This window comes from Panthera uncia, chromosome F2, assembly GCF_023721935.1.
Source record: "Panthera uncia isolate 11264 chromosome F2, Puncia_PCG_1.0, whole genome shotgun sequence".
Lineage (NCBI taxonomy): Eukaryota > Metazoa > Chordata > Mammalia > Carnivora > Felidae > Panthera > Panthera uncia.
In genome coordinates this window covers 26,211,472-26,226,916 of record NC_064812.1, presented here as the reverse complement: position 1 = coordinate 26,226,916, position 15,445 = coordinate 26,211,472, and the positions used below count along the sequence as shown (strand labels likewise).

General features: G+C 32.8%; 1 protein-coding gene across 3 annotated transcripts in view; it reads right to left on the bottom strand.

The window, feature by feature from the left end:
• Positions 1 to 15,445, bottom strand: part of CSMD3 (CUB and Sushi multiple domains 3) — a 1,252,643-nt gene that overhangs the window by 73,224 nt on the left and 1,163,974 nt on the right. For 2 of the 3 annotated variants that reach the window (XM_049632997.1, XM_049632999.1), the window contains 4 exons: positions 14,405 to 14,593; positions 9,617 to 9,802; positions 7,828 to 8,022; positions 4,248 to 4,421 (listed from right to left, as the gene is read on the bottom strand). In XM_049632997.1, the coding sequence (XP_049488954.1) occupies positions 4,248 to 4,421; positions 7,828 to 8,022; positions 9,617 to 9,802; positions 14,405 to 14,593 (744 nt within the window). The remainder of the gene's footprint in view (positions 1 to 4,247; positions 4,422 to 7,827; positions 8,023 to 9,616; positions 9,803 to 14,404; positions 14,594 to 15,445) is intronic. The other variant, XM_049632998.1, reaches the window with a different exon arrangement.

Here is a 15,445-nt window from a genome sequence, read left to right as displayed (position 1 = left end):
GTCCCTGTTTCTGGCTCAGAGCTCCTAAAACCTTTGGAATTTTCTAAATGATAGGAGCAAAAAAAAAAAAAAAAAAAAAAAAAAGTCTCTTTTGTTGTGTTAATGAAGTGGCTTTGGGACCTCACCCTAGTATGGGGACTGGTTGTCAGAGGAGCCAACCATGTGATTAGAAAGTTGCAACTTTCAATTCCACCCCTGTAAACTCTGGGGAAGAAGGAAGGAAGAGAAGTTGAATTAATTGCCAATGGCCAATGATTTAATCAATTATGCCCATGTAATGCAGCCTCCATATAAAACCAAAAGCACAGGGTTCAGAGAGCTTGTAGGTTGATGAACACTAGGAGATTAAGGAGAGTGGGGCCCTCAGAAAGCATGGATGCTCTGCACCCTTCCCACATCCCTTGCCTTATGCAAATCTTCCATCTGGCTGTTTCTGAGTTAATAAACCAGTATCTAGAAAGTAAAATATTTATTTTGAGAGCGAGAGTGAACATGAGTGGGTGAGGGACAGAGAGAGAGAAAGAGAATATCCCAAGCAGGTTCTGCACTGTCAGTGTGGAGCCCGATATGGGGCTTGAACTCATGAACCATGAGATAATGACCTGAGTCAAAACCAAGAGTTGGATAGTCAACCGACAGATCCACCCAGGCAGGCACCCCTAGATAAATATTTTAAATAATTATATTTTTATATACTAGCAGCAACCAATTAATGTGAAAATTTTAATTCAATAGAAAACATAATTAAAAATAAACAATATAATTTATAATATTATAAACACACTAAACATTCTCAGGAATAAATTTAGCAATATATATACATGATCTCTATGCTAAAAATACAAAATATTGCTACTGAAGAAAAAAAACCTGAAGACCTATATAAATGAATAAATATACTAAATATGTTGTTTATTAGTTGGAAGATTCAACACTATCAAATGCCAATTCTCCTCAAATGATCTATGGGTTCAATGTAATCCTGATAATAATTCTACTAGATAATTTTTTAAAATAAAAATTGATAAGCTAATTCTAAAACATATATGAGATTGGAAAAGATACAGTATCTAAAGTTATCTTAAAAATTAAGAACACATTTGGAGGATATACATATAAAATTTCAAGATTTATTATAAAACCTATTCAACAAATAGTACCAGATACCTTTCTAAAAAAAACAAAAAACAAAAAACAAAAAGCCCAACTAAACCTCAATTTTACTTTGTTATACATACAAGAACAAATTAAAAATAAATCATAGATATAAAAGGCCAAAAACTATAAAACTTCTAGAAGAAAATATGAAAGAAAATCTTTGTGACTTATGGTTGAGCAAAGGTTTCCTAAACAAGACACAGAAAGCAATAACCAGCAAAGACAGACTTTAACAAAATCTAAAATTTCTGCTCATTAAAAAGAAAAATAAACAAGTCACAGGTTGTGAGAAAATACTTATAAAATACATAATAATGAAGACCTTGCAACCAGAAAGCTCAAGAAATTGTACTCTATCAGTAATTATCAAGACAACGCAAATTAAAATGTTATAATATACCTTTATATACCCAATGGCATGGATAAAATTAAAAGACTAGCTATACCACATGCTGGAAAAAATGTGGGGCAAGAAGTCTTCCAGGAATTCTACTCCCAAATCTCTCAGAAATGAATACATATACTCACAAAAAAAGACATTTACATGAATATTCATTGCAACTTGTTTTTGATGATGGCCCCAAAACTGGACAAGGGTGAGGTGTCTACCATTAAGAGATTGACCAACATGTGACATATTCATATAATGGAATTCTGCTCAACAGTGAAAAAAGTAGTGATACACACAACAGCATGGATGAAAAAGAATGAAAGAAGTCTTACATGAACAGTACATAATGTAGAATTCCATCTGTATGGATTTCTAGAACAGGGAGAACTAACATATGATGAAAAAACAATTATTGTCACAGGGTTGGGGGAGCTGCAGATTGTACAGGGCCATGAGGAACTTTTCCTAGGTAACAGTATTATTCTATAACTACGGAGTGGTTTAACAAAACCACTTGATAAAACTCATACTTATGAGCATGTTTATGAGATGTACATTTCATTGTATACACATTTTGCCGTGGTAAAAAAGAATCAAGAAAATAAGCAAGTATTAAACTCTAGGGAATGATAGGCATGATATGCATGCTGAGATGTTTAACAAAAAATGTGCACTGAATTCTACAAGTTGCTTTGAAATGCATCAAAAAAAAAAAAATGAATTGATGGATTGATAGAGCCCTGGAAGGATAGATAGATATGCGATAAGCAAATACGACAAAATGCTAATTGTAGCATCTAGGTGGTGGGCATAGAGACATGTATCTGTCAAGGGTCACTGCCTAGTGTTTCAACTGAAAAATTGAAAAGTTCATAATAAAGGGCTGGGGGGATTGGGAATAAACGCACTATACTTACGGAAAAAAAATTATAAGCACATTCCAGTGGCCATTCTTAGCCAAAAGTGTCTGGGGCTACAAAGAGTAAGTTTTTTGTTTGTTTGCTTGTTTTGTTTTCATTTTGTTTTTATTTTTTCAAAAATGAGAATGACTGAACTACATTAATCCTTAAAATCAAGTTCAAGAGTAAGATTCTAGGGATTTGCTTGTTTGGCAATTGCACTTTCCTTCGACCAACATCCTTTGAAATTTATATTAGGTGTTGACACCTACATCCTCTGCAATGGATGGCAATGTTGTCTTCATAGACCAAGAGGCAATGTTTTCTTACAAATCTTCCTTTTATGCCCTATCTCTTCAAAGAACAGAATCAGGATTCTAAACGGGTAAATAAAACCATCCTCTATATACAATATTCAGTATATAATACACAATATTATATACTTTATCAGGACATAGAGCAAAAAATATAGTATTTCAAATTTAGTTTATATGTACATTTTCAAATTTATATATAAACTAAAGTAACCTGTAATTTAGTAATCTGTAATTTACTACAGTAATCCTTCCTGTAGTTTAGGAAGGATTAAAAATATTTTGATTTTTTAAACCTATGTGAATATGTAAAGATCTTAATTTTGTACCACTTTTTATGCTATGGTCTTATAGCATATTCAAATATACGTGCTGTCATAAAGAAACCATTATTTCTACGCTTCCAAGTATACCTATTAACAAATATGTCTGAGAGCAGAAAAATAGGATTTTAATCAAAACCCCTAGTTATACCTTTTTAAGTTTCAAATCATGATTGTATTGCCATGAATATTTTCAAACTTATTAGCAAAACGATATGTATCTAAATTGCTACACTTTTCTGCCATGCCTCATATTCTTAAACTCAGTAAATATTTAGAGGCAAAACATTGTCCATATTTTTCAATACCTGTTCATAATAGTCAGCAATTTTTAAATTGGTAAACAAAAAGAGTATCCTTTGTACCCAGCAGATAAGTGAATAGTTAGAACAATTTTAATTATGCTTAATTCAGTACTTGCTGTCATATCTTGAAATCATTTTGGAGAAAAATAAAGCATAAATCATACCACTCTCATAATATTAAAAAATTATTTTAGTCTTTGAAAAGAAGATAAAGCATAAATCATAATACTCTTTTAATAATAAAGGAGGAGGGGCAAGCAGAATTAGCTAGTTCAGTTTCTTTAACTGAACAGTTTTTTTTAATAATGAATTTAAAAACCCTAAGGGGAAAAATCCAATTTGCCTAAAATCAGGTTTGAAAAAAAATTGTATTTAAAAACTTTACTAGAAAGTAATATTACACATGTTAAAATCTTGTGAAATTAAAAGGGAGAAAGATTTTGAATGCGGAAGTCATTTTTCTCCTTTGATCATTACCTTTAAGTAAATAGGTGAAAGGAGGATTGACTATAGTTTAGAACGCATTAACTGCTACAGTGATTAACCCAGCCGAGTATGCAGACGTATAATTTTCGGCAATTAGTTTTCACCTTTTTATTTTTACAATGCCTGGAAGAAAATGCATCTCACCTTAATGACCTAAGATTCTCATTTCAAATACTAGTTGATTAACTTTAAGAGTAATCTGTTTAATAGCTTTTCTACCATGAGACATTTTTAAAGTTAAGCATTTTCTGGTTAGCATCCTTACCGATGGGATATAAATGGTCATCTCTTATTATGGAAAAAGGTCTGCCTCCTTTCTAGGGGTGGGGGTCAGGGGGTGTGGTTGGTTAAAATAATTCGAAAATCCGTACCTAGGCATCTGGTTTCAGATCCACTCCAGAGACCTGAAGAAAGGCATTCCCGTACGGCAGAGCCTACCAGCATGAACCCCGAATCACAGGTAAAGATGGCTGTGGAGCCATATGAAGTTTGAGTTCCAATCTTATTTCCATTTGGAGGTGTAGGAAGCTCTCCACAGGAAATAACTTAAAAACAAGAAGAGGAAAAAAAAAAAAAAACACTTAAAGACACAGTCACTGTGCACTTGTAACAAAATCATGCTTTCAACATGTTGAATTGTCTATGATCTGACTTATTTATAATCGAAATTGACATTTGTAAAAAAAAAAAGTTTGAATGAGTGTGAAAATGCAGAGGGAATGACATAATTTAAAATTGATCCACTTCAAGTCTCATAAAACCTTCTAAGTGACAGTGACTTGTAATGAAGCTATTTTCTTTGCATTTGTGCTTAGCCAATCTGGTCACTCAAGTAGGTTGTCCGGTCTGACTCTCTGATTTACAAAGTGACACTGGGAAATCCTTTTGATTTACCTGGGTCAAAGTTTCCTCTGTACCTAAAACAGTGCTAAGATAGTACAGGAATACCTCACTTCATTGTGCTTTGCAGATGTTGTGCCTTCACAAAAGGAAGGTTTGTGACAACTGTGCGCAGAGCAAGCCTATCAGTGTAATTTTTCCAACAATATTTGCTTACTTTGTATCTCTGTGTCCCAATTTGGTAATTTCCACAATATCTCAAAGTTTTTGTTATTATTGTATTTTTCGTGGTGACCTGGGATCAGTGATGACAACTCACTGAAGGCTCAGATGGCCATTAGCGTTTTGAGCAATAATTTTTAATTAGGGTCTGTACATTGTTTTTGTAAACACAATGCTATTATACATGAATAGACCACAGTATAGTATAAATGTAAGTTTTATAATGCACTAGGAAGCCAAAAAACTCATTTAACTTGCTTTATTGCAGTTTTGGCTTTATTGTGGTGGTCTGGAGCTGAACCCACAGTATCTCTGAGGTATGTTTGTAATGACAAGTAATTTTGGTTGAGATCTCTACAGTTTATAAAGAGATTTACATGCAAAATATCACTTGATTTTCACAAAAAAACATTATTGGATATAATTCTATTTCACATTTTGTTTGTAGGTTTTAAAAACCTGAAAAGAGACCAACTCACTAGGTCATTTGGAACGCAGCTCTTAGGACTCCCTTGAATTTAAACACTACAAATGAAATGTCTTCCTTGAATAAGAAACAATAGTGGATAATGTTTATTGAGTGCTTATTTTGTACCAGATACTACTGCTAGTGCTCTAACTTAAGTAATTCTCAAAAGAACCCTATGAGGCAGGTGTGGTCATTATCTGAATTGTATGTACTAAGATATGAGCACATAGTAGTTTAGTAACTTTAACAAGGTTACAAAGCCTGTAAATAGCAAAATCAAAATTAAAACGCAGCGGTCAAACTCCAGAATCCAATACTTAACCACCAGCCCACCTATCTTATTCTGGCTCCAACTCAGAGTTTCGTCTCTAGGCTTTAGGTGGCCAATAGATGGACAAATAGAAAATTTGCAAACTTTAAATTATTGCTTATAAAAATTTACATATAGTGACTGTTCTGAACTAATCCCTCAACAACCCTTTGAGGTAGGTATAATATTTATTAATATTGATAATACTAATATTTATATTAAGAGTGAATAAATTGAGATTCAGCAAAATTACTCTTCTTTCAATTTTCTCAGTGAACTGCAATCCTTAGATTCCTTGTCTTTCCCCCACTCTTACTTGCAGGCAGGAACCTCATTTTATGTATCTTTAAACCCTTCTTAAGCATCACAAAAGAACCAGACAAACATTTGTTGAATGCCTGATTTTTTGTAGATACTTTTTGCCTAACTCCTTGAAATATCCCTATCCCATGTGCCCTTTTAATGAAATAATACTAAAAAAACAATGATGCTAGAGGCAAAGAAAGATCCTGGGAGAAAACCTGAAAGAACAGGGCAAAAATTTGCAAATATAGAGGTCATATTTTTAGAATATCAAATATAATTTAGACAACTTTTTTTGAAATTTTACTCCATAAATATGATTTTCTTATAAAAAAGGCAAACCCTTTATATGAATATTAAAAAATAGATTGCAGAGCACTTGGGTGGCTCAGTCGGTTGAGCAGCTGACTTTGGCTCAGTTTATGATCACACAGTTTCTGAGTTTGAGCCCTGCATCGGGCTCACTGTTGTCAGTGCAGAGCCCTCTGTCCCTCTGTCCCCCTGTCTCTCTGCCCCTTCTCTACTCACACTCTCTCTCTCAAAAACAAATAAAACATTAAAAAAATATATTGAATAATTGAATATTCATAATTAAAATCATAATAGATACTTGTGTACTTATTACATATAGACCTTTGCCTGCTCTGTTAAGCTTCTTAATCATCATAATCATAATCCTATTTAGATATCTGATTTCTTATTAGTTTATTTATAAATTATGAGTGCCTATGTCATAAATGCCTTAGAGTTGTGTTGGACACAGAATACATTTTCAGTGTAGCATACTTCCTGGCACAGAGTAAATACTCAAAAAATGTAGTGAAGAAATTTCAAAGGAATGTCAAGATATTACATTTGAATACCCTATGTTCAGTTAGCTTATCTATATTAGATACTGCCCATTTATATTATGAGATGCATGGAAATATGATAATATGTTCAATTTGAATCAATGTTTATTTATTTATTTGTTTATTAACATTTATTTATTTACTTAGAGAGAGAGATTGCAAGCAGGGGCGGGGGGCAGAGAGAGGGGAAAGAGAGAATCCCAAGTAAGGTATGCACTGTCACTGTGGAGTCCTATGCAGGGCTCAAACTCACCAACTGTGATATGATGACCTGAGCCAAAATCAAGAGTATGACACTTAACTGATGGAGCCATCCAGGCACCTTGATAAATATTTATTGAGGTCATGCTGCGAATCAGGTTCTAGCTGATATTTTCAACATAATATCATTTATAATAACATAATCATTATAATAACTAAAAGATAGGTATTATTGTAATTACCTAGTTTAAGAAATTTAGGATGACAGAGAATAAACATCATATAAAATAGTGATTAAAAGCCAGATGGTATAGAGTGCTTAGACTGAATCTCATTTCTCCACCATTTACAGGCTCTGATTTGTAGTAAAATGATTAAACTCAGGGCTCTGTTTCCTTTTGACAAAATAAGTGTAATAATAACAACTACTTCATAGGATAGGAACTAAGCAATAAATGAATTAATACATGTAAAGGGCTAAAAGCAGTGCCTGGCAAGTTGTCAGTATGCAAGAGGCATTATCAGTTTGTAGTAAATGATAGAATTCAAACACAGGATTTCTGTATCTAAAGCCCATACTTTTTTCATAAGCATTTACTCAAAAAAAAGTTACAAAATTTTAAGATTTAATGGAAATAAATGACCTTTTTAATAATATCAATCCATTATTGTTCAAGTGTGTTTGAAAAAGGAAGTGCTCAAGCAATTCAATCAAGAATAGCTTATGAAATAAATTTAGCAGACTGGCTACTTACTTTGGCAATATGGTCTTTCATTTCTCCAACTCCAGGTACCATTAGGAAGGCATTCTATAGAAGCAGGGCCTAGTCCATGGTAACCAGGGTCACAGCTGAAAACTACCTTAGTTTTGTATTCATAATGGGAGCCATTCACAATTCGCCATCTTCCATGTTCCAAGGTAAAGGAATTGATGCTTGGACATGTAACAACTATACAAAAACCAAGAACATAAATGTTAATAAGTCAGTCATGTCTCTTGTACTTCTTCACTGTAACTTAATCTATTCTGTTGCCTACATCACCACTGCCTTAAGTCATTCACTACTGTGCCATACAAGCCTTTTAGCATTTTTAAGAATTTATTTTCCATGTTAATCTTCTCTACTCCCCCAGATCTATGGTACTGCTTGAAGTTCCTTGAACATGTTCTACTATTTCACACTTCAAAGTCTGTGTACATATTATTCTATTTACACAGAATTCTTATTACTACCTTACCTCCCTCTACTCTCTTCTTTCTTTTCTTTTTTTCTTTTCTTTTTTTTTGGATTATCATATCAAAATTTATTCCTTAATATAGAAATACATGAAATATATTTTAATGGTAATTCCAATTATATTAGTTTGTTAAAATTGTCTCTTTTCTTTGAAGCTGATTTAAAAGTATTCTTTTGGAAATCTTTTCTCCCAACTTTTATGAGATATAAACGACAGGATGCAGAAAAAAGGGAACCCTAGTACAAGTTGGTGGGAATGTCAACTGGCACAGCCATTATGGAATATATATATGCAGAGCCAGTATGGAGGTTCCTCAAGAAGTTAAAAAGAGAACTACCATGTGATTCATCAATCCCAACTTGGGTATACATCCAAAGGAAATGAAATCAGGATCTCAAAGAGATATCTGCACTCTCGTGTTCATTGCAGCACTAATCACAATAGACAAGATATGGAAACAACCTATTATTACTAATTTAGAAATTTTGGAAGGATTATATTTTGAGGAAATTTGTTTTATGAGAATGGTGTTTTTGTGCAAGAAGGTGTTACAAACTTTGGCTTATTCAAAACCTGTTCAACACGAGTAAAACAGAAGCATTGTTAAACACTATGTTAAGACTGTACATAATTGAACAACTTTCATTTTAAATGAAATGCCAACTAAATTGAAAAGTTAGTATTAAGTGAGAAGAAATAAGTGAAATATAGAGACAAATAAAAAACCTTGCTTAAAATAACATCTCACAATTCTTGTGCTAACAAATATTTTATCAGAATTATTTTCTGTCACCATTACCTAATATTCACTTACCTATTAAAGTAGTAATGAAAGCAATGGGAATATTCTAAATGCAAGTAACCTGAAGAACACCGACAAAAGTTGAAAGTTATGCATCATTTCAGCAATATCTTTTATCCTTATAAAAATCAGAGCCGAATGTATTGGAATATAATTTAATTAATTATAAAACTTGACATTTTTTTCAAGGACTTGCATATAGAAAATACATGTTCACTAATGGATGGATTTTTATAAAATGAGTGGAACTTTGTTATGTAAAATAAAATTCACTTTAGTTTTTTGACATACATATTCAGGAGTTTCCAAAAATGAGTGGAAAGTCCTTATACAGTCTTCCAATTGTACATAGTATAAGACAGCTTAATTAACTTTTATTTCCCTCTTAGACATCACACTTCAGTCCAGGGATTAGTTCGAAAAATGCAAACAATACATAAAATTTTAAAACATACAAGATGTGAATAGAAACACAAATGATACCATTTCTTCAACACACATACCAACACAGCGAGGGGTCTTGTTATGATGGCTCCAAGTTCCATCTGACTGACATATGGCAGTGGTGAGTTCCTTAGATGACAATCTATATCCGTCATTACAAAAATAAGTAACACGCGTTCCTACCAAGTAGTCTGTTGTGAGTATTCCTCCATTTGTTGGAGCTTTAGGAATCCCACAGGAAATTGCTAGAACAAATACATACATACAAAATCACAGAAATAGAAAAATACTTAATTTAGTACATAAGTCTCTTCAATTGTAAGGCATGTAAAACTATTTGAGATTTTATTAATTCCTCTGAAACAATTTCAGAATATCTCCTAGAAAAGCTTTCCTGAACTATAACTTTTTGAATAATTTATTTCAAACTCCTGTTGAATGTGTTTCAGATTGGTGAATCCATACATTATTAATGTTTTATTTCTTGGTTTCTTACTTGGTTTCTTGTCAGTGTGTGCATGGTTATCAGCATTCTATAGATTATATAAGAATAAAAATTGGGTAAATATAGAGTGTATCTAGGGCTAGTCCATAATTGGGCCACCACATAGCAAGTTTGGTCAATTACATTTGAGAGATAATTATTAAAGATTACAAAGGTATTGGTAAATAATACTCATCAAGATTTTTGCCAGGAATACAATGCATAGATGCATAGGTTTATTTTACCTGGAAGCTGGATATTGCTTTGTCTTAGGTCCAAACTCTATGTGCTTAGGCACCATCCATAGAATATCATGGGTATGGATATGTTTAACAAATACAGTTCCCGGAAATATTGTCTTAAACCTAGTTTGAATCATCCTGCATTTCACTGAAATGTCTTAGATGTGTTGGTTTTCATCTGCAATAAATCTGATGTAGGTGAAATTAGTTTTACTATAATGTGACAACTGCAGTCAAAATTTTTATTTTAGTTAATTGTATATCATGTATTTTCAAATCTTATAAATGTTCACATCTTATAAATTCAAATGACTATACAGATACACTCTAAGATGAATTGTTTGCCATCTTTGCTCTTCAAGGACATTATTTGTGTCTTCAAAAGTAAACAAACAAACAAAAGACATAAGCTTTCAATGAATATATTTGGCAGCAAGACACTAATTAAAATGAGATTATTTGTAAATTTTGTATCATATTCAGATATGTGTAAATATTTATGCATACGTCTGCAGAAAAATTAGTATATTTGGTTACTGGTACAATCCAGAACCAGCTGGAATATTGTAATATCTGGCATATGTACTGTATTACCTCTATGAAATGGAAAATTTCTGAGTTCTGAAATAATCTTACAGGTTTCCTATAAAATATTGTAGTTATATCTATATTTTTCTCATATTAAAGGAAATAAAAGAACAGAAAGCTAGGAGTTTGATTTAATACTTACAGACCTGTGTTCTAGTTACCTACCTCTCATTTCAACCTAAATTTGTTTCTATTTCTCTTAGAAAAACTACTATTTAGGTGTTTATTTTTAATTAACCCATGCACATTTCACTATAAAGTGAAAAGATCTTAGTGAAATCTATATGAAATTCACAAAATTGAATGGCAGACTTCCTACTGGTAATGGTTTGATCTTTTGTAGTCTGATAACCTGCAAATTATGAACAGAGAAGCAATGATGCTGACTTAATAAATTACATAAGCAATCTCATACAATTATGTTATTATCCGTGCAATCTAATTATAGTCTTCAAAATCATGTTGCAAACATAAATGGTTCCCTGATGTCTGTTCAAGCAATGCTTATATTTCCACTTAGGACTTTTGGGAATTTCAATTTGTCATAAGTGATCTCCCTACTGAACCCCACCAAAGACTGTGTATTTACTGATTTTTAAAAAATAAACTATACATTGTTGGAGTAATGTAGGTTGAACTTAGATCAAAATATAAAGGAAATATAGTTTAAATAGTATAAGTTCCATATATGTGGTTAGTATAAAATGGCTATGTTTTAGAACTAAGAAAACGACAACACACTAAAATGATAGCACAACAACTATGCCTGTGGGTAGATTACAACTTAGCTTCTCAGCAATAAAAAGACAACAAATCAAGTTCACAAGAACCGTCATCACCAAGTGGTTGTCAAAGACACTTCACTCAAAAAAAGTACAAATTGAAAGTGAGGCAGAGAATGCAAACTGTTTCTACATAACACTGTACTATACTCAACTGTATAGTGGGATGAGACTGGTTCAATTCTTGAAGGAGAGGAAATCAATGAAGGGTCACTTGATGTACAGACAAATAAATAAAACACCTACCCAAACCCAAATAGAGATAGCAGACTAAATTTTCTATCTTTTACTGTGCTCACATTGTGTAATTGTAGTTCAAGTAAATATATACGAGGACGCATAAGGAGACTGAAGGAAAAAAGAATAAAAATGATCGAAGAATTTAAAACAAATTTGGAACAAAACAAAAATTTGCATAAAAAATAGCTCTTCCCAATGACATTTAACCATTTCTTTTTAATTAGTTCTGTTCAACTACAGATAGGTCACATACAACAAAGGTTCTTATTAAATAATCTTTTAAAATTGTTTTCATGATAATAAAAGATCAATTTTGGAAATCACTCCTTGAATTATAAATATGTTATCATTTTACTATGTCGAATATCTTTTTAATTTGCATTTTGATTTAACTATTCTAATTGTGGAACAATTTTAAATCAGGAACAATGGGGAAAAAATTACTCCATATGTAAATGTCATATTGCATACCAAAAAAAAAATCAATGAAATTATAATGTTGATTATAGAAAGCAATTTCAAAATTTTAGAAAGTTTAGGACATTTTTTATTTCTTTTTTTAAAAATATTTTTATGTTTATTTATTATTGAGAGACAGAGAGACACAGAGTGTGAGCAGGGGAGGGGTGGAGAGAGGGGGAGACATAGAATCTGAAGTAGGCACTAGGCTCTAAGCTATCAGCACAGAGCCCGACACAGGGCTTGAACTCACAGACTGCGAAATCATGACCTGAGCCAAAGTCGGTCGCTTAGCCAACTGAGCCACCCAGGCACCCCTAGGACATTTTTTATTTCAACCAACAGTTAATTATATTTGCTAAAGGTTTCTTAAAGATTATTATATATATCTTATATAGATAAGCAATAATTACACAACTGAAATGTACTAGTTCAATGTCAGAGCATTATAATATTTATTTAAAATATATGTGATTTAGAGGTTATTGTTTATATATTTTTCTAAATTCCCATAATTCTGAAATTATAAGATCAAAAATTCTTTTCCAAACCAGTTTAGGGAAATTAATACTAAGAATTTGTGAATACTGCCACTGTTCATTAGGCAAAGAAAAGCAGACGTTTTGATAGTTTACCAAAATATATCTATTCAGCACGAAGTCAGCTTTCTCAATGTTGGTGGTTACCCACTAAGTTTATAACTCTTCACAGATTTCTAATAAGTGATTAATGTTTCCTCAAGGAAACAACAGTTTTTTTCATTTCTCATTTATTTATGCATGTATATGAGAGTTATCTCTTCGTGAATTAAAATCGTAGTTTAATAGGTAAAAGAACCCATTTTGGATGTCTATCAATACCTATGCTTATTTTAACTTGCTGTTGTTCAATTTTAAATTTTAATTGATATATTTTATATTTTATTTGTTTTATATAAATTCCTTCTGATAAGCAGATTATAGATAGATAAGCCCCATTATTTATTAACTAAAACGTTCTGCATTTTTTAATGTAAGGCGTCTTAGTTGTTTAATATGCCTCTATATGCTGGGTAGAATACATCAAATATAAAATTAAATTTCATATTGAAACATAATGTGATATGTTAAGTATTAAAATTTTTTCTAAGTCCGATGACATTAGAAACTCTTGTATAACTGATATTGCATTTGTCTTTGTGACTATACCTAGCTAAGAGACAAGATCTAGTCCAAAGATCAAAAATGTGCCATTTGTTGAATAAGAAGCTCGAAATTCTGTTGCTATGTCAGAATAAAATGCTCAGACAGTGCCTCAATTGTTTATCTTTTTTTTAATGTTTACTTATTTTTGAGAGAGAGAGAGAGAGAGAGAGAGCGCACAGGTGGGGGGCGGGCAGAGAGAGAGACACACACACACACACAGAATCTGAAGCAGGCTCCAGGCTCTGAGCTGTTAGCACAGAGCCCAACACGGGGCTCGAACCCATGGACCATGAGATAATGACCTGAGCTGAGGTGGGATGCTTAACCAACTGAGCCACCCAGACACCCCCTCAACTATTAATAAAATGCAAATGAAAGGGAAAGACACATCTCTGTTAAGTTAGCTAAACAGTGAAAAAAAAAAAATAACGTGGTGGTCAGCTACATTTTCCTATTTTAAATTTGTTGCTCTGAGAGCACATTTTTGCATACTCAGAGTGCATCTTCAGTGACCCTGCCCACTCTTATCCTCTGCTTTCTCTCTGCAGACTTCACATTAATGCAGTCTCCAGCTCTGGGTCAATCATTTTCTGACAACAAAGTCACGAGAATGGTAGACGTATCAATAAAGTTGTATAGGTGTATGAGTGGTTACAGGAAAGGCATAAATCACACAACAACAAATGAATTATAAAACAGTGTGTATCATGTTTCTCAAATTTATCATTCTGCATTTTTAAGTCTTACTTTCATGAAGGGCATCTATACTATGCTTCTGAATATTTATGGTTTGGGAAGTTCCAATGACCCAAATGAAAACGTTAAATGAGGTTAATCTTTTAATGCATTTGGGGATAATATACTTCACCTTGACAAGCAGGGACCGGTGCATCCCATGCATGATACCCATAGGAAGACTTTCTGCACACAGCACTACTTTTTCCAACGAGTCGAAATCCTCTGTCACAGGCCCAGCGGACCACACTATTAAGTTGTCCACCCGTCTGACTGATAATGTACCCATGAGGCGGAGATTCTGGTGTGCTACAGTAGAAAGCTTTTCAAAAGACAAAAGAATCACTGTATAATTAATGAATCAGAAATTCTTTACAATACAGCATGGTAAAAAAATCTAAGTGAATACTAGTACTGAAAATAGGGCAACTGCCACCTGTGTGAATTTTACTTCATATGCACATAATATAATTTTCTATTTTCTTCACAATCTGTTGAAATAACTTTTGGGAGACAAAACTATCTCTGAGCTTCCTTTTAATTTTTATCATCATGGAAGATGCCTTCTGAATTGAAATACACATATTTTCTTAACACCCTAGAGGTTGAAAAGCCCTACAAATATTTCAGTGAATTTTAGAAACCGTACTTCTTGTCATTTGAAAGACCCATATGTAGGGTGCCTGGGTGGCTCAGTTAGTTGAGTGTCTGACTCTTGGTTTTGGCTCAGGTCATGATCTTGTGGTTCTTGGGTTCAAGCTCCACATTGGTCTCTGCACAGCCTGCTGGGGATTCTCTTTCTGCCCCTCTCCTGCTTGCTCTCTCTATCAAAATAAATACATACAATTTTAAAAATTTGAAGAAACTAAATGCCACAGTCTTGGTAGTAATATTTTAGGGCATGTTATTTACATGTAACTTTGAAGGTATTTCCAGACACCTATACCATGTTAGGTCAAGCATTTCACTTTGGTTGATTTCTAAATAGACCCCCCACACTCCATAATCCTCTCTCCCAGTTTATTAAAGAGTTTCCATGCTGTCAAAAGTGCTTACATATGGTGATAAAAATGTCAATAAAGTAAAACTTTCTTCATCTTTTGAAGTCTGAAGTGTCAAAAGATAATGTCAAATGGCTTTTTCATATATATGTACTTTTAAGGCTATTCAGCCT